Source organism: Schistocerca nitens, chromosome 1, assembly GCF_023898315.1.
Source record: "Schistocerca nitens isolate TAMUIC-IGC-003100 chromosome 1, iqSchNite1.1, whole genome shotgun sequence".
Taxonomy (NCBI): domain Eukaryota; kingdom Metazoa; phylum Arthropoda; class Insecta; order Orthoptera; family Acrididae; genus Schistocerca; species Schistocerca nitens.
This window is the reverse complement of record NC_064614.1, coordinates 515,427,181-515,448,008: the sequence shown is the minus strand read 5'-3', so window position 1 is coordinate 515,448,008 and position 20,828 is coordinate 515,427,181. Positions and strand designations below refer to the sequence as shown.

At 42.8% G+C, this 20,828-nt stretch overlaps 1 protein-coding gene across 1 annotated transcript in view; it reads left to right on the top strand.

Annotated features, from left to right (window-relative positions):
* The window catches only part of LOC126258318 (otoferlin), a 198,490-nt gene extending 178,008 nt beyond the window's left edge, over positions 1–20,482 (top strand). The window contains exon 16 of the mRNA XM_049955637.1: positions 20,302–20,482. Within this exon, the coding sequence (XP_049811594.1) occupies positions 20,302–20,482 (181 nt within the window). The remainder of the gene's footprint in view (positions 1–20,301) is intronic.
* Positions 20,483–20,828: the final 346 nt, after the last annotated feature.

Genomic DNA, 20,828 nt, shown 5'->3' with positions numbered 1-20,828 from the left:
AAATTGTGTACCTGAGTAGGGCTCGAAACTGGGGTCTTTGCCTTTCGCGACCAAGTGCTCTATCGACAGAGCTACCCAAGCATAACTCAGGAGTAACCCTCACAGCTGTACCTCTGCCAGTGACTCGTCTCCTGTGCTCCAAACTTAACAAAATTTAACACAGATACCTTGCGTGAGGGCGGATATGAGTCGCGCTTGAACAGCGGCATTCCACCGCGAAAGGCAAATGACCCAGGCCCGAGTATTAGTCGGGTACACAGTTTTAATCAGCCACTAAGTTTGAAATCAGCGCAAACTCCGATGCAGAGTGAAAATCCATTCTGTTAGCTAAGAAATATCTGGTAGTGGCACGTAGGCCATCAACTCATCACATTTGTTCTGTATATGACACATGCAACCTTTCGGCCGATCTATTAATGCCCTCCAATGCTGATTACATGTTAACACCAGCAGACTCGTACTTTAATCTTAGCGAATTGAGGCTGCTTTGCATGCACACGGCAACAAATATGGTACTGAGAAACAACGTCTTGAGATTCATTTCTGATAATGTCAAACCCTGCATCGGATTGTCGATAAATCTGCTTTGACAGCGCATCAGCGAGTTCCAGTATATAGGCTTTATGTATCAGGTAATCGCTTTCTGAGGCTGTGGGCCGCCGGGAGTCCAGCCATCGGCGAATATTTCCATCGATTGTGAATCTCATCCCACGGCTGGAGGCAAACACTGCAAGCTGTCCCAGTTGAAAATAATCATGTCTGTGTTCTTGAATTAGTACTAGCATTATTGGAATCTGGGTCAGTGAACGATTCTTACGACAGTGTGTGGCTCTGTAGTCGGACGCTGATCAAACATCTGAAATCCAGCGCATATTCCAGCAGTAAATAAAGAGTAAAAGAAGTTAAATATAATGAGTGGAGTCAAAATACTAAATAATATTGTCAACACAGTGACGAGATTGAGTTGAATATTGAATAGTGTAACTAACTTAATTAAACTCCATCCGAACAGGCCATGAAGACCCCAAAGGTACCGACCGGCCGCCGTATCACACTCATCCTAAAGGCGTCTCTGGATGCGTATATGGAGGGGTATGTGGTCAGCACACCGCTCTCCCAGCCATATGTCAATTTCCGATACTACTTCTCAATCAAGTAGCTCATAGGTTTGCCTCACAAGGGCTGAGTGCACCCCGCTTGCCAACAGCGCTCGGCAGACCGGATGGTGACCCATCCAAGTGCTAGCCCAGCCCAACAGCGCTTAACTTCTCTGATCTGATGGGAACCGGGGTGAGCACTGCGGCAAGGCCGTTGGCACTGAATTCATAAGCCTGGGAATATTTTCTTCCATTGCTGTGAGCTTTCAGATGTTGACTACATGTTTGTTACCTAGTATTCAGCTGTTTCCTATGGTGATAACGTACCTTGTATGGTTTTTTATCTGAGAAAAGAAATGCTGAGAGATAGTTCATCAGTTTTAAGAGAAGGTCTGAAGGACCTGAAAGAAGGAAAACTGTGAATGTAAGGAAAACAATATTAAGTTTGTATCTACAATAAAAACACAAAGAAAGATAATGTTTTTAAATGAAATTACGAAATGCGTGTCGGTCTCCACTTGGATACGGCCGGGTCTGCTGATATTTACCGTGTGATGATGTCTGAAACGTCGAAACCACAGCAGACGGCCCCCTCATGGTGTCGAGATATAGATCAACGTCTTGCTGCAGCTGTGGCTGCCCCATGCAATCGCGCATGTCCAAAACTAATGTCCGGGCTGCCGGACGAAATACAAAACTCCGTCGCACAGACTGGAGCAGAAGCGACCGCTTCCCTTCGAAGAAAAACGCGAGAGTTGTTAATTTCTGTAGCTATCAGACGGACTTGGCGCCCCGCACCAGGGCGCGTCCAATAGTAACAATTTTCTTATGAACTACCAATCACCGTCACTCTTGCTCACTGTCTGGACGGCCAGCGGCTGTCCAATCAGCGTTGCTTTTGGGAGGCGCCCGTTGTCTGAGGCCACTGGCCCGAGCGCCAGAATTCGCGGAATGTTCCTCTGCTGCCCGGCGACCGTGCCTCCTTTGTCTGGTACGGGCGTCTGATCGAGGGTAAGATCAAAGGGACGCTTATGCACAGGATGCCGACTTGGGCGACCCTCTCTGTGGATGTTAAATCTCCCCCCGGCTGCTCAGCACCGAGCCCACTTGCAGTGGTTTCCGGTAGAGAACTTTGCCACGGAAAAGTTCTTCATAATATGTGATTTTTTCTGCCATGCAGCTTCTGGTCATTGCGCATTTTAATAGACCTATGGCAGTTATTATAATGCGGAACACTTAACTTGATCTCCGCACTTTTGCTGGTTTCCATGGCAACCCTCAATGCAGTAATAAAAATGCAAATTGGCAAGTACGTGGGCCTTGCACTTGCTGTGCATTTCCCAGATAGGACGCCACCTTACAAGGTAAAGAATTAAAATCGTAGTTAAGTGTAGCTAAGACTGAGTAAAGAGTAAACAATATCTGACAGCACAGCACAACCGAAGTCCAACTTCTGACTATACGATACTGTAAAAGTTCATCTACGCTGCTGCTTCACTGTCCTCTAAAGTTCATCACGAAGTAAACTAACACTCTCGCCACGCTAACGTTCTCGAGTTCTGCAAGTATGCATCTGTGGAATGCAGCGTGAAATCGTCTGTGTCCTCAGGTGCTACTCAAACTTTATCACCCGAAAAATTGCGAAGTGTTGAAATAGCGTAGCCGTACTTCCACCCAGGAAACTAAGTTCAACTTGCGGCAGAACGCTACCCAGACTCATCACCACTGTCCACGTGAACAGCCTGCGGCTCACGAACGACTGACCACGAGGCGCAGCGGCGCTGCCTATTTAACACTTCAGTAACCATAAGAAGCTCGTCACATTGATGACGTGTTAAAAAATTAAAGTGGTCGCCAAACTTATTTTAAAAAAGCATCTTACCACGATGGTCACTTTCCAACTTTACAGAATATTCTAATGTACAGATTATAGCGAATGTTAATTAAAAAATAATACGGTGCCATCATGGACAACTTACAACTTTTAAAATAACACCATAAAAGCAAATATTCATATATACTGACGCGTGTCCTATCAAACTGTGCGGAGTTCCCTCCTCTTTAATGTGGTGCTTTTGGTTTTTATGTAGCACGCACCAAACTTGAATTGCGGTATAAAAATGGTTCAAATGGCTCTGAGCACTATGGGACTGAACATCTGAGGTCATCAGTCCCCTAGAACTTAGAACTACTTAAACCTAACTAACCTAAGGACATTATACACATCCATGCCCGAGGCAGGATTCGAACCTGCGACCGTAGCAGTCGCGCGGTTCCGGACTGAGCGCCTAGAACCGCTCGGCCACCCCGGCCGGCAATTGCGGTAGATATATGTAAAGTTGTACGGATGCTAACGTGCCAGGAAGAGGGTTATAATTGTTACATCCCACTTCTGACACCAATTGTAAAGTTAGGGGAAATTTACGAGGGACTTCTGCAACCGATGTTAATGTATAGCTTGGCAGGAAAGGGGGAAGAAGGCTGTTAAATATGCCTTGTGGCGGCAGTGTGCAGGAGGTCGAGCGGTCAGGATTTGATAGTGGGCATCCAGGGCTGCCGTTAAATGAGAAAACAGGAAATTAGGTACAATGAACAGGATATATTTCAATATACGGAATACAAAGGGCGCGCCTAGGGTCGGCAGTTAGCAGGTTTAGGCCAGTCTAGGAGGTCGAATAATTAATTAAAATAGGCAACGGAAGGGGAAGTGGTCGATGTTAACTTACGTTGGTGGCCGGTCGCGAAAGGCACAGCCGGAGGCTCTGCCTTCCAAGAAGACGTCTGTTCTGCTCGAGGTCTAGATTACAAGAGAGAGCAGCACGTGTGTTCTGCTCCGCAGGACGCTCCGGCGTCCACACACGTGATCGGTATCCCGCGCACGCTATTGACTAAAATCAATGGCGTGAATTCGCTAGCAATTTCAGCAGAGGGCTCAGGGTGTCTCCTGTCAGAAGCTTTAACTGGACAGAACTGCCTCGATTTTGAAAAGCAAGCGACTTGTGTCAAGTAGACACGGCGTGAATTACTCTGGGAGAAAACTTGTAGAGATTCCACTGGGCCTTTGAAATAAATTTCTTAAACCAATTCCCTAAAATATTCCTTGACTGGCTGCCATCCTGTACAATTTAGCAGATGGCTAGTTTCAACCAAATTAAATAACATTTATTAGGCATACGTTCTGGAATCTCATTGACTGGAGCAGAGAATATGTGTCTGGAGACGCCCTTGACAGCCATGGGATAGCAACCTGACTAACGCCCGCTTACGGCCCAACAACCAGGAATGATGGTCTGGCGTGCTATTTCCTTTCACTGCAGAACCCCTTTGGTTGTCACACGCGGCTCCCTTACAGCACAGCGGAACGTCGACGATATTCTACGCCGTTTTGTGGCCTTTCGTGGCAATCCATCCTGGGCTTTCATTTCAGCAAGATAATGCCCGCCCGCACACGGCGTGCTTGCCATACCCCGTCTTGGCGAGCAAGTCCGCTGAATCTCTCCCCAACTGAGAGCGTTTGGTGCATTATGGGCACGGCTCTCTAATCAACTCGGGATTTCTACTATCTAACGCGCCAGTTGGACAGAATTTGGCACGTTATTTCTCAGGAGGACATCCAACAACTCTATCAATCAGTGCGAAGCCGAGCAAGTGTTTACGCAGGGGCCAGAGGTGGACCAACGCACTATAGAGTTGATGAATTTCTGAACCTCTCTCTCTTGAATAAATTAGTCAATTTTTCTGAAATTTCAATCATTTGTTTGTCTGTACATGTACATCACATCTATCGATCTCCGTCCCTGTCGAATAATTCCTTCGTGGGGCACCTTTTTTGTCTCACAGTGTACGTATGTTTTCCCTTTTTTACGTTAGCAATATACTACGAACGTAATGGAAGTCAATGAAATTGCAACTAAATCTAGCTACGGTCAAAAAAAAAAAAGAACAGTCTTTTGATTTTTCTTTGATGATAATGGACAGCACGAGATTCATTACTCAGTTAGTAAATACATGCGCTGTAAACGAATTCCACTGCGCAACCCGCAATCCTAATAATTCGCTAGTCCTACAGTATTAATTGTTTACCACCACCAAGTTTGCCCTCCCCATTGTTATCCCAAAGTCTGAATGCGGAAGATTGTGGAAACTCGATTCAGCGTGACTACAACCGCATTTCTCTGATCACCAATGGTTCCGTACATTCAAAGAAAGAAGGCTAATTTGAACAAACAAAAGGAATCCAATCGTCAGTCTGAAATTCAACCTAGCCGGTACTAAATAGCATCCCCTGTTACTTCCACATAAATTACTTGAGACTATAACTAACCATCATTGTAAAATTACGCAATTCCAAAACCATAAGACAAGTAGACACCAATCTTTTTAGATGAGGCTCTGCAGTGCAAACTACCATGAGCTGGATAAAAATCGCATATTCCTCCGATTTCAGTTAATCTTCCCTCGAGCCAGTCTAAAATCCAGTAATGAATGCTCCAAAAATTATACATGATCATTAATGTTTACATCAACCTACATTCCTTACCCAGTCCATGGTTTAAATGCCACAGTCTGGCGAATTTGGTTACTTTACTCTTTCGTACAGTTACCAGATTTATCTACTATTGGAACACCGTGAAATAATAACTGAAAGTAATCCAAAGAACAGAAATTATCTCTGCTCAATTACAATATTAAAGAACCCTCTGAAGTCCACTCACCCCTTAGATTTTCATGCTTGATTCAAATCTAGATCAAAAGCTCAACTACATTGGAAAAAAGGAATCTCCGCGCCAGCAGAGTGAGACAAGTCCGCTTTTTGCTATGTGACTTCTTTTCTTTGAATTCATAAAAAACTAAACTCCACCCGAGCAGGTCATGAAGGCCGAACTGTACCAACCGGCCGCCGTACCATCCTCAACCGACAGTCGTCACTGGATGCGGATATGGAGGGCCATGTGGTCAGCACACCGCTCTCCCGGCCATATGTCACTTTACGAGATTGCTTCACATGGCGTGAGGGAACCCGGCTTTCCAACAGCGCTTGGTAGACCAAATGCGAGCCCAGCACGACAGCGCTTCATTTCGATGATCTGGCGGAACGGGTGATGCCACTGCGGCAAGGCCGTTGGCTACATTGATGCTAAGCTCATACTAAAACACAATAGAACCATTTACAGTCGACAAAAGAATTACATTTTTAGCACTTTTAACAATTATTCAGTTTTAGCGGCTGGCTGTCCTTGCACCGCCTGGCAGCCAGCGTCTCTGCTGCACATGATGATTTTCCACCAAGGTGCTATTGCATTTGATCAACTTTTACCTTCCTGTGAAATTTAAAACTTTCCAGGCGAACTAAATATTCAAAAAGATTTCGGGCTTGCAGCCGGTCGTCGTTAGCTTCCATCCACGATATTCTGACTGGACAGTTGCCAGCCATCCTCAGGTGAGTCATCGAAGACTGACGAAGACGCCCTCCGTTCTGCAATATATAGCGTGCAGCGAGTATTCCGCGCATGCGTCAAAATCATATTGACAGACCAACCACACCGCCCGCCAGCAGCTTCCTCGCTGGTGGACCTGCAGAACTCAGCTGTCTTCGGCGTTGTCAATTGCCTCGGCCATCGGAGTACTCTGACGTCTTCGTCTGGAGCAGATCTTAGAGATGACGGGGTTCCACGCATTATCTAGCTGGTAGCCATTGTCACGGTTCATAAGATTGTCTGTCATGCGAATTTCCACTGATTCTTTTATGACGGAGTCCCAAAAGGATGTTGCTGTGGCCAAAATTGTTGTCTTGTCATACTCCATTGAGTGTCCAGTGGAAATGCAATGCTCAGTAATTGCAGACTTGCTAGGTTACAAAAGGCAAGTACAACGTTGACGTTCAGTGCAACGTTCTTCCACTGTTCGCAATGTTTGTCCTATATATAACATGCCACACTGACAAGGTATTTTATAAATTCCCGCCTTCCGCAATACCACACAGTCTTTCACTGATCGCAGCAGGTCGGAAATCTTCGATGGTGGACGGAAAATGACTTTCACTTCGAAACCGTGGAGGATTCTTGCAATTTTGAAGGAAATATTGGCAAAAAATGGAAGAAAAGCTAAAGATTTAGTAGGCGTGCTCTCTTCTTTCTCCACTCCCTGTTTCTTTGGCCTTGCTAGTTTGCCGGGTAGAATATCCATTCTCTTTGAAAACCCTCTTCAGGTGGGCAAGCTCTTCAAGCAAACTATCTGCATCTGACACTACATGAGCTCTGTGTAGAAGTGTTTTAAGTACACTCATTGTTTGTGATGGGTGATGGCAGCTGGACGAATTTAAATACAAATCAGTATGTATGGGCTTTCGATGAACTGAATGCCCCTGAGAGCCATCACTCTTCTGTCTAACTAGCACATCCTAGAAAGGCAGCGAACCATTTTTTTCTAATTCCATGGTAAACGGAATGTTCTCATGAATGGAGTTGAGGTGATCTAAAAACTCCATTAATTTTTCTTCTCCATGAGGCCACACGACGAAAGTTTCATCCACGTACCTCCAAAAAACAGTTGGTTTGCGGGCTACTGAGTCAAGTGCTCTCTCCTCAAAATCCTCCATAAAAAGTTTGGCCACCAAGTGAGACAAGGGGCTACCCATGGCGACGCCGTCAATCTGTTCAAAATATTCTTGGTTGAACATAAAGTATGTTGAGGAGAGTGCGTGGCGAAACAAAGTAGTGATTCCTACCTGAAACGTATTGCCAATCAGTGCCAAGGATTCTGCGAGGGGTACCTTTGTAATAAGAGACACCACATCAAAACTAACTAAAAGATCAGAAGTATTTAGGCGGAGAGCCCCCAGTCTATTGATAAAATCGGCCGAGTTAGATATGTGATGTGGACATTTGCCCACAAATGGCCTCAGCAAGGATGCAAGATGTTTGGCTAAATCGTAAGTGGGGGCCCCAGTATTGCTCACTATTGGCCGTAAGGATAGTCCGTCTTTATGTACCTTCGGAAGGCCATACAGTCTTGGAGGTACGCGGCTATGAGGTCTCAAGCGCTTGATCGTCTCTGGAGGCAACGAGGAAGAATTCAGGAGTGTAGATGTCTTCCCTTGCACACGTCCTGTAGGATAGTTATCAATCTTCCTGTAGGCAGAATCACTTAGTAGACCATACATCTTATCCAGATACAAACTGCGAGGTGACAGTACAGTTAAATTGCCTTTATCGGCCTTCAGTACCACAACGTCCGGATCTTCTCGGAGATTTCGCAGTGCAGCCCTTTCTGCGGAGGTTATGTTACTGTGTTGAGGAGGATCTTTCAGAAGAGCACGGCAAGTTTCCCTCCTTACTTCTTCTGCAGTTTCCATAGGAAGATGTCGTGTGGATTCTACAACACCACTCACAAAACTTATCAAGGGTGGTGCTCTAGGTGTAGGTGCAAAATTCAAACCCTTACTTACTACCGACCGCGTCGCGTCGTCCAAATCCTCCACCCGGGCTTCCCCTATCCCCCATACCTTAATTACTCCCCACATCTCCTCTGCCACTGGCATCTCCTCTCTCCCCTCTCCCTCCCCCCCCCCCCCCCCGCACCTTTTTCCCCTCTTGGCAGGTCCCCAGATTCGCACACGTTAAGTGGACATTCGTGCGCCGGAGATCATCGCCATCAGTTTAGTGTGTGTGCCGTCGTGTTTGTGTTTCAGTGTTTTCGCCGACCACGCTCCATCGTTCACGTGTCATCTCCATCATCAGTGTTCGTGTTCAGTGCTAACAGTTTCTTTAGTTTTCGTCGCGTGTGAACGGCTTCGTGTTTTTTCGTTACTTTGTCTACTGTTTTTTTGTACCCCGTTATGTTATGTTCATTCTGTATCTCCATTGTTTTCTGTTGTGCTACCTGTGGCTGAAGAGCGGCGTACTGTTGCCGCTGCCAGCCCACCTTGTGTAAGGTGTGAAATAACAATAAAGAAAAAAAAAGCGTCTTCGTCAGTCTTCGATGGCTCACCTGAGGATGGCTGGCAGTTGTCCAGTCGAATTATCGTGGATGGAATTAACGACGACCGGCTGCAAGCCCGAAGTCTTTTTGAATATTTCTACCTTCCTTTACAAATTTACATTTTTGCTTTAATTTTTATGTTTGCGACATAAATACATTAACAAATTAGCACGAAATTAATCGGTTACTATCGGTCTGTAATTAAGATCATGCGACTATTTTCCTCGCGACAACACACTACGTTGAAACGATACAGTGCAATGCTGCATTTAACTCGAGATGCACAATTTTATATCCTCATTTTTTTCGTAGTTCCACTGGATGCAATTTTAGTATTTTTCTACGTAATATTTGCTGTAAAGAGGCACTTTTAACTGTCAGCTTTTCCGGGATTTCCATCGCCTACGTATGGCTAGTCGATAACGTATCTGTGTGTACTCGTGAAAGTAACAAATTTGATACTTGCATGAAACTTTCGTATTCAAACAAGAAGGAAATTACGAATACCAGTTACGTTGACACTGCTCACGTGACAAACATGGTACAGAGTCGCCGCTTTATCGGTAATGAAGACACATATCTAAAATTAACCACTATTTTAGCATGACATAGTGGAAGACATTATTTGTTTTCTACTCTGTAATGTTAAAATAGTGATTAATTTTAAATATGTGTCCTCATGCCCGAAAAAGCGAAACTTCATTATCACCTATATTATGTTATTACTGCCGACATGAATGCTCTATTTGCCGTACTGCTTAAATGTCGAAGTTTCATGTACCATAATTTGAAATTTCTTACGTTTCTGCATGTTAGTGAAGTGTAATCTTCAGACAAATCGTGTTGCTATGTCTGACTTCTGCAATCATATACACTTTGTTAGTTGTAGGTGGTTCTTAATGATTTTGATGAGCTTTTACAAATACGATATACGTAAATCAATGCCTGTAAAAATGGCAATTTTAATAAGTGAAAAACAGTGTAGCGCTTTTGTTCTATAGGATTAATTTATTTCGTTAACTGGTATTCGTCTTACAAGGCCGAAAACCGGTTAACTCAACAAATTAATCCTGAAAAACATAAGCAATATACTGTTTCCCATTTATTATAGCCTTATTCTACCAAGAACCGACGGAAGAATCAGGTAAAGGCAATTTTTCTTTCTTTTTTTATGTTAATCTGAAAGGTATTTATAACCAGTTGTGAAACTTACAAGTGTGTTCATGTCCGTAAGAGCGGCGTGTCTTTATCATGTATATGACGTCAGCAGTGACAACATAAATGGCCTTCTCAATTGTCGTCTTATTAAAATACGAAGTTTACACGCAGTTTTAAATCTGTTTCTTCACGACTGTACGCAAATACATTTCTGTACCAAGTATGTATGTTGCAAATATTCCACTCCAATAGGTGCATACGTAATAGAAATCATGTCACCATGTCTGAATGGCGATATGTTTAACGTACGCTGCTATAGGTCAGTTTTAATGACATTAATAACATGTTACACATGACACATGTTATTAATGACAGTAAAAGTGGCAATTATAATTTCAATTTGTCTTTTTAAATTATTTTAATAGCGAAGTATGTTTTTTAGAGTGGCCTCTGTGAACTCCCAAAGTGCGACTGATATTTGCTATGGTTCAGTGGTATTCGTGCTTTTGGTGTTACATTGTTTTACATAAGGCTTCATGAGATAGTTTTAACCAAAGCGCCTTTGGATAGGGCTTTGATTTGCTCGGCAATAAATATGTCTTACTGTTTAATGTTAGAATGTTGTTGTCTAGAGTGTTTAAGTTAACTGTACACAACCAATTTACTATACTCGAACTATGATGATGACGTTATACTCAAGTCGATATGTGTAATGTAAGTTATCATGTTATAAGATGAATCAGTGAGTTTATTTTATTGTGTGATGGTGAAACACATTGTATTTCCACAGTTCTGACGACGCTCTTGTTGGTCGAATGAAACATGTCACAATAAAGAAAGGCACATTCAACTTGTCCTCTGCAGTTTTAATTCCTAACGGTCTTTGTTTTCCCTGCACTACATAACTTTATTATGGGCATTCTATCGCTAAAAGAAATTTATCAAAAGTCCTTGAAGGTGTAGCGGTGAGCGCACAAGACGAGACTTCTTGTCAAAAGCCGCACGCTTGCCAACACCCGCGGCTCTACATCCGCGACCCAGGCGCTGGTGCCACGGGCAGCGTTTCGAGACATTTCTACGTCGCTCGACGGTCCGTACGTGATCTCAGCCGTAACTAGTCCTGCCCGGGCGTGTATAAGGCTGACCATCCGGTCAAGGTCGGCATGTCGACACAGCCAAGTTACGAATAGGGGCCCACTATGCGTTTGCTTCCGCCAATGTCCGTCCGTCAAGTCGTCAGGGTTTAATGATGGCGTCCAGCTGCTACTTGATGGCCCGCGGGTCGAGCTAACGTCCTCTCAACTCCAAGCACTGGGACCCGTCTAGGCCTACCTCCGCCTCCAAGTTACTGGTCCTGGATCCGACCCTGGGCCACCGCCTTCCACAGGCCAGCCTGTTCTGACTTCTGACTGCATTTACGAGAGCAGAAATGCGCCTCCTGCCGCTGCGCGGCGCCGAACTACGCGCTGCTATTAATATCGCTGCCGTGCCATATGACGTAAACTCTGACAGCGCCACCACGTCGCATGCTCATGTGTCTCTGCTAACACGCGCTCCCTGTAGTCACTGTACCTATGACTGTCCAACTTAGATGTCAACATATTTCTTGTTACCACTGGATACCTAGATCCTCTGTACCAACCCACCGCCTGAACTAAAGAAACACTGACCCACACCAAGCCTGCGTACCCTTACAAATGCTAAAGAAGTACTGTGTGTAAAGGACTTCTCAGAAATGCTACTATGGAGAAAAATAATGAAACAGTTGACAATATTGCTTTGTATGCTACACGATTAAAGTCCACTAGCTTACCAGAAAAAAGAACGCAGCACATTTTACATGCAGAGCTAGCTACGAGAACGTCTTTTATAGTAAAAAAAAAAAAAAAAAGGCGATGCTGATTTTATCTCCCAACAAGGCTACTCACAATGTATTCTGAGATGCAATCGTCCAGAGAAGAAGTTCAGAGGATACCATGCAAATCTTTTTAATTATCCGCGTGAAATAATGTGCATGAGAAAAGTATTTTACTACAAAAACAACATCTGGTGTTGTCAAACCATTGTATCTGCCCATGAAGGAGCTTTGCTAAAGGGAAACCTGAGAGATTTAATTGAAATACAAGTATAATTACGGCTCGCCACACTTACCACCATCAGTGTCCCAGTATTCTCAAATATAAAGCGTTCAGTTTGGTATACTTATTAGCAAGTTCCAACGATCATCATTGCGACTTTTCACTATGACGTAGAATGAGTAACTTTCCCAGCTATGAGTTTTTCAGTAAACGGAGAACAACATGCTGACCAATCCAATGTTTTATGCTGAACCATTTCTCTCTCTCCCCTCCCCCCCCTCTCTCTTGGACAACACCCACCCACCCACCCACCCACCCACCCACCCACCCAAACACACACACACACACATACACACACACCGTATTATAACGCACACACTTCTCCGAAGTAGAAGCAGTTGTGAAGCTGAAGTGTTTGCCTTTTTGAGTTTGAGGTTTATTTTATCTGTTTAATTTCTTTGTCACACTCTGGCTGAATGATGGATAGTGTAAGTCATCTCTCTTTCTAGAAATGTATTTAAGAATGTTGTTCTGAATTTATGATTGACTGTTGTCAACAAACTTTATAGAAGAATAAATGTCCTGTGAGCATGTGCCGGACTGCCCCTGTGTTAAGAGATGTCCACAACAGGTTCTAGAGTTAACACCACATACTATCCTTATAACACCCTTGTGTGCAAGAGATACTTTTTTTCTCAGTGACGAATTGCTCCACAATATGATTCATTCAGACATTAATGAAGGAAAATAAGTAAACTAAATCAACTTTCTGATATTTTTTCCAAATCTCTGAAATGTTTAAAAAAGATTTATGATATGTGACTCCCAGTTCAGCTTTTATCTATATAAAATACTTAAGAATTTAGAAACCTCTGTTCCGTTATTTATTTACCATCATGCATCATTTCTGATACTGTTTTGGGCTTTGTTCAGTAAGAATGGTATGTATTGCATTTTATCGAAGTTCAGTAACAGTCTATTTGCTAAGAACCATTAATTAAGGGCACGTGGTATCTTCAAAATAAAAAAATCAGATTTTTTTAAAAATTGGTGGTTATGGTGGATAGACACGTTCTTTGTGCGAAAATATAAGTACTTTATAACAAATTATTAGTTAAAGTTTGTAAATGTCAGTATAAATTGCAGCCTGCAGAGTGAGACACGTCTGCTTTTTGCTATGTGCCTTCTTTTCATTGAATTCATAAAAAAGCCGAAGCCCGAAGAGGCCATGAAGGCCAAACGATACCGATCGGCTGCCGTGTCATCCTCAGCCCACAGGCGTCACTGGACGCGGATTGGAGGGGCATGTGGTTAGCACACCACTCTCCCAGCCGTGTGTCAGTTTCCGAGACCGGAGCCGCTTCTTCTCAATCAAGTAGCTCCTCAATTTGCCCCACAAGGGCTGAGTGCAACCCACTTTCCAACAGCGCTTGGTAGACCAAATGCTAACCCAGCTTGATAGCGCTTAATGTCGGTGATCTGACAGGAACTGGTGCTACCACTGCGGCAAAGTCGTTGGCTTTGATTTCATAAGCCTGGGAATATTTTGTTCTCTTGCTGTGAACTTACAGATATTGACTACATTGTTACCTTGTATTCAACTGTTTTCCTATGATAATAAAATAACCATGTATGGTTTTTTATCTGAGAAAAGAAATGCTAAGACAGACTTCTTCAGTTTTCAAGAGAAGGTCTGAAGGACCTGAAAGAAGGAAAATTGTGAGTATATTGAAAACAATATTAAGTCTGCATATGGCATGCGTACTATTGGAAAGGGGTTAACAGGGCGGACTTTTTTGCACGTAATTACGAACATATCAAGCCCACCTACAAAATCTAAGAAACATAATTCCTGGTGCATCCTGTTTGCAAATCAGTGGCAATGGAATCTAAGGCAGCTACAGTGAAACAAGTTGCGAATTTAAAAGATGAGGGCATAGAGAATACATTAAAGAGACTGTAAGTGCCATAAAATTTTAAACTAAGTTTCCCACAATTTTTTTTATTATAGCCTAATGCACTTTTTCTCTGAAAGCATTTATCCTAGAGCAATGAAATTCTAACAGGAATATGTCTGGGTACAAGTGCATGGAGCGACTTTTTTTGAGGTATGTAGTTATACTGAAAAGGACCCTAAGACTGCTTTTATTTTAACAATTTGCCTGGATGACATGTCGTTATTAAAATGTAATCAATTTTACAATAGCAAATAGAGTAAATATAAGTGTAGAAAGTCATCTGAATTGTGAATTGTGCTTTATTTGTCTCATAACGTACATAATCTAAATCATTTCATTCAAGTATAGCAGACACATTAAAATTGCAGTAAAATTTCACCTTAGACAAAGAACAGCTGATGCTAACAAACAGCACCATATAATAATACAATTATGCTATATATGTATACATACATACAGTAATATTTAACACTTAATTACCCTTGTTTCAAATTATCATTTCATCCTCTATGAATTCTTATATTCATTAGTAGCTTTTCTCCCAGAGAATACTCTGTAGCCTCGTTTTTAAATTTTCTGGCTTCATATTTAATATGTTTTTGCGCATTAACTTGTTATATATTGTCATCCACATATACTGTGGAGTCTGTGCATACAATTTCAACTGGTGTGTGAGTAGAATAAAATTATTTTTATTTTTATGTTATATGTGTGTTTAAAATGATTCTCCTCAAGTAATTTTTGTCTGCTGTGAATAGGAACAGGGTTGACCCCAAAATGGAGCCTTGAGGCACACATTATTTAGAATAATAAATCACTGAATCTGATGTGATAGTTACCCTTTGTTTTCAGTTGTGTAAGTATGATGTTAGCCAATTTAGAACATTGTCCTTAGTCCCATATTTGTCTAATTTGTAGATAAGCAACTCATGGTTCATGGAGTCAAATGCTTTTGTGAGATCACAGAAGATACCTGCAACTTTACTCTTTTGATCCAATGATTTGCTTATCTTTTCAGTAATCTTATTCATTGCATCCAGAGTGTTTTTTTCTGATCGAAATCCAAATTGGTTACTTATAATAATATAATTTCTTACAATAAAACTTTATATCTGGTTTGCAGCTACTTGCTCCAACACTTTTGACAAGACTGGAAGAATGGAAATAGGCCGATAATTTCCCATGTTTCCAGAATGAGATTTTCACTCTGCAGCGGAGTGTGCGCTGATATGAAACTACCTGGCAGATTAAAACTGTGTGTCCGACCGAGACTCGAACTTGGGACCTTTGCCTTTCGCGGGCAAGTGCTCTACCAACTGAGTTAGCGAAGCACGACTCACGCCCGGTACTCACAGCTTCACTTCTATCAGTACCTCGTCTCCTACCTTCCAAACTTTACAGAAGCTCTCCTGCGAACCTTGCAGAACTAGCACTCCTGAAAGAAAGGATATTACGGAGACATGGCTTAGCCACAGCCTGGGGGATGTTTCCAGAATGAGATTTTCACTCTGCAGCGGAGTGTGCGCTGATATGAAACTTCCTGGCAGATTAAAACTGTGTGCCCGACCGAGACTCGAACTCGGGACCTTTACCTTTCGCGGGCAAGTGCTCTACCAACTGAGCTACCGAAGCACGACTCACGCCCGGTACTCACAGCTTCACTTTTGCCAGTACCTCGTCTCCTACCTTCCAAACTTTACAGAAGCTCTCCTGCGAACCTTGCAGAACTAGCACTCCTGAAAGAAAGGATATAGCGGAGACATGGCTTAGCCACAGCCTGGGGGATGTTTCCAGAATGAGATTTTCACTCTGCAGCGGAGTGTGCGCTGATATGAAACTTCCTGGCAGATTAATGCTGTGTGCCCGACCGAGACTCGAACTCGGGACCTTTGCCTTTCGCGGGCAAGTGCTCTACCAACTGAGCTACCGAAGCACGACTCACGCCCGGTACTCACAGCTTCACTTCTACCAGTACCTCGTCTCCTACCTTCCAAACTTTACAGAAGCTCTCCTGCGAACCTTGCAGAACTAGCACTCCTGAAAGAAAGGATATAGCGGAGACATGGCTTAGCCACAGCCTGGGGGATGTTTCCAGAATGAGATTTTCACTCTGCAGCGGAGTGTGCGCTGATATGAAACTTCCTGGCAGATTAAAACTGTGTGCCCGACCGAGACTCGAACTTGGGACCTTTGCCTTTCGCGGGCAAGTGCTCTAACAACTGAGCTACCGAAGCACGACTCACGCCCGATACTCAAACAGCTTCACTTCTGCCAGTACCTCGTCTCCTACCTTCCAAACTTTACAGAAGCTCTCCTCCGAACCTTGCAAAACTAGCACTCCTGAAAGAAAGGAGCACTTGCCCGCGAAAGGCAAAGGTCCCGAGTTCGAGTCTCGGTCGGGCACACAGTTTTAATCTGCCAGGAAGTTTCAATTTCCCATGTCTTCCCTCAAACGGTTATTGAACAGAGGTCTGACTTTTGCATACTTCAAAATGTCAGGAAAGCATCCATGTTCAAAAGACTGGTTGAATATTTTAGTTAGGGGAGGTGCCATGATGCCACACATTGCTTTAATCACTGTAGTGTGGGTCTCCCATATCACCCAGCAGAGTTTTTATTTTTTAGTGATAATATAACATTTTCCACATCCTTTATTGTGACTTTTTTAAAATCCGTAAGATACTCAGCTACTTGGTGGATTACAATCTCTACTTTACTCTGATACTCTGCTATATCAACGTCTCACTTTGCCACACTTATCAAGAATTCATTTAAACACTCTGATATTTGAGCTGGGTTTACAATAAAGCTATCATATATTATATTCATAGATATTTCATTACTACTAACTCTAACACCCAACTCTGGTTTGACAACAGACCACACTGCTTTTGTCTTACTTTTATGTTGTACAGTGAACTTCTTCTTTACCATTTATTTGGCTACCTTCACAACTTTTTAAAATATAGCTTCATAATGGGGAACATACTCAGTAAAACGTCTATTTTTATTATATTTCAGTTCATTGTGGAGTTTTCTCTTCCTATCACTTGAAATTTTTATACTTCGAGTTATCCATGTAGGTTTATTAGTTATTTTGTTGCATGTGGATCTAAGTGGAAAAGTTTCATTAAGTATTTCAAGAAACCTACTTTAAAATGCTTAAACTTACTATTACTCGAAATACAGCTGTTTTAAGGCCATTAACCTCTCTTAACTTATTTATAAATGTCATTAAATTTTTTCATTGAAGTTCCTTTTCATATGGCTCTAGTTATGTGAAATTTCTTCCTTAGTTTTTGGTAGTTCAGTGAATACTGCAGACTGGTCAAAGATCCCTAAATCTATGCAAACTTTATAAACATGTTCAAATACATAATTTGTTAGAATATTATCAACACAGGTAGCTAAATAAAATGTCGTGTGATTAGGGCCTGCTTTCGGGTAGATCATTTGTCGGGTGCAAGTCTTTCGATTTGACGCCAATACAGGTAGCTGACTGCACGTTTACTCTAGTGGGTTGTGTGAAGTTTATTTTGAAGCCAAAGTTTTTTTTTTATTAAGTCAGTGAATTTGGACACATCGTTGCTTTCAACTATGATATTAACGTTGAAGTCAGCAGCTACTACTATTTCTTTCCTTTTTTTCTTTACTGAGTGTTATGTGCTTAATATTTCCTGAGAAAAATTATACTGAAAACGGTTAATTTAACATGGCAGAGATACAAGGTACCTTATCCACTTAATTTTCAAGAAAATTTTCAAACCCTATATGGATCCGTGCGGTATAGCTTTAGTGACTGGAGAAACTGGTTCGTTGTGTACTTTCCTTGGGTTTCTTAATGATTCTCTCTGCATCGTTATAGCTACATAGGACGATAATCAGTTACGAGCAATATTCATGATATAACATTTGTGGTTCTCTTGGAGAATTCTGCGAACTCGTCAATCAAACGCTTTTGAAAAGTCGCAGAACATATCAGTTGGCAGTGTTTTGTGACATAAAGTTTGCATAATCTGTTAACTGAATTGAAAAATAGTGTTTCCTGTGGGGAGACCTCTTTGAAATCCAAATTGAGACTGACTTAACATATTAATTTTAAGAAGGTGTGTTATGTTTCTTATGTTCATAGTCTTGCAACGTATATTTGAAGCAGAGGTAAGTAGTGATACTAGTCAGTAATTACAGACAGCTATGTAAATGTCTTTGTCGTACTTATACAAGGGGCTGACTGTAGCATATTTCAGTCTGTCTCAAAATATCCCTATGATAGTCATGTATGAACTAAGTGGCCGTGTGTGTGTGTGTGTGTGTGTGTGAAAAAGGATTTTAGTAATTTATTTGATATATAATCAAAGTTTGGTTTTGAAGGAGTAGTTTATTTGACAGAGCATAAAACAACTATGATTTGCTGTTTGTATGTGGCATCTGTTGTACATGTATTCTGTTGATTTAACCCTTGACCAGTCAATGCCGGTCTTCTCAGATTCTTCACGGAAGTGATACGTTGACTATCTGAGTGCTATCATTTATTTCTTCGCTCGTTTCTTTAATAACTAACTTCTCACATTCCTTAGGTGATACAGATGCTGGATGCAGATACAGGTGCTAGCCATGCGTGAAAGTTGTGCTGTTGTATTTGACAAGGAACGCTACCTATGCAATGTGCACAGTACCAATCGGGATCAGAACAGTTTTTATTTTCACGTATTATTACGTACAGAGAACAGTTTTCTCTGTAGTTGTACGTGCACTACGTCGGAGGTAAGTGAATTCTAACTAGGACAATTGGTGTGCTTAGGTGGATGCTTCCGTAATCAAAGCAACCGAAATGTTTGATATGATCTTTCAAAAGGAACCGTATTGGAGATGTATACCGCATGATGATACAGCGGAAAAATATCCGCTAAGTCACAACGCGGGGGAACGTGTGTGTTGATTCATAATAACAGACGGCCACTGAGGAGTATTGTGACAAAAAATAAGGGGACAACAGCTGAGAATCTCAGTGCAGAACTGAATGTCACACTCACGAACTCTGTCACCGTCAAAACAACAAGAAGGGAGTTCCATAGGCTGCGAATTGCAGGGCGAGCAGGAATTCCAAAACTCTTCATCAGTGATGCAAATGCCTCTAACAGGAAAACTTGGTACCGAAGTCATAAGACCTGGACTATAGAACAATGGGAGAAATTCTCTTGGTCAGATGACTTTTGTTCCAGGCTGTTTCCAACGTCAGGCAGAGTTTACGACCCAAGAGTAAAAAATGGCGAGGGTTCGGTGACGATTTGGGCAGCCATATCGTGGTATTCCGTGGACCCATGGTTGCTCTATAATCTCGCTTTACTGCCAAGGATTACGTCACCGCCGGCCGTTGTGGCCGAGCAGTTCTAGGCGCTGCAGTCTGGAACCACGCGACCGCTACGGTCGCAGGTTCGAATCCTGCCTCGGGGATGGATGTATGTGATGTCCTTAAGTCTAGGGGACTGATGACCTCAGATGTTAAGTCCCATAGTGCTTAGAGCCATTTGAACAATTTAATTACGTCACCACTTCGGTTGATCAGTTCTATTCCATGGTACAGCATTTGTTCCCCAATGCTGTGTTCAAGACGACAGGGCCCCTGTTCACACAGTCGTCATCGTCCACGACTGTCTTTGTGAGCAGGAGAATAAACTGTCGCACATGCTCTGGCCATGACAGCCACCAGATCTCAGTTTTATTGAGCCTTTATGGTCTAACTTGAGGAGACGGGTGCGTGATCGCTATCTACCTTCATCATCGTTACCCCAACTTGCCACTATTTTGTGGGAAGTATGGTATATGGGTCCCTTGAAAAGCATACAGGACCTAAATTTGTCCGGTACGACTACATGGGATTGAGTTGTATCACGCCTTGAGGTACGGATTCGGTGCACTTTTCTTAATCGTTTCTTTGAAAGTAGGGGTTAACTTAGATTAACAGATTTTTCCCATTTCCTCTTTCTTTAATTGAACGCGAGCCTCGCTGACGGTGGTCTGATGTGGCAGGCGGCCCGACACGTCGTTCTCGTTCTTCGTGAACCCGCTGCGCGCCCTGTACTTCGGCGTGTGGCGGCCGAACCGGCTGCGGCTGCTGATGCTGGTGCTGACGCTGCTGGGCGTGCTCTTCCTGCTGGCCGCCCTGTACTCCGTGCCCGGCTACGCGGTCAAACGGCTGCTGGGCGCCTAACGTCGTCTCGTGCTGGCTGTTTGTGTTGGAACAGAAACCACTGTGTCTTCTTACGTGTTGTACTGTGCTGTCTTAGACATTACAGATACAGAAGTAGAGCATTTCACAGTACAGCATTTGACTTTTACGCCGATCAGAACTCGTGGTGGTACTTTCACATTGGATTTAATATCATGAAGCGCCTTTACAGTCCCTGTATGCCCTCCTATTACATGAATGACGTACCATAGCTATGAATGAACTCAATGTGGCATGCGATAGACGAGGGCATGCTGAAAAGTAGTCTCCGAACTTTTTATTCTGTTATCAATATCGGTTGAGATACTATGCCGCTTCGCTGACGCAA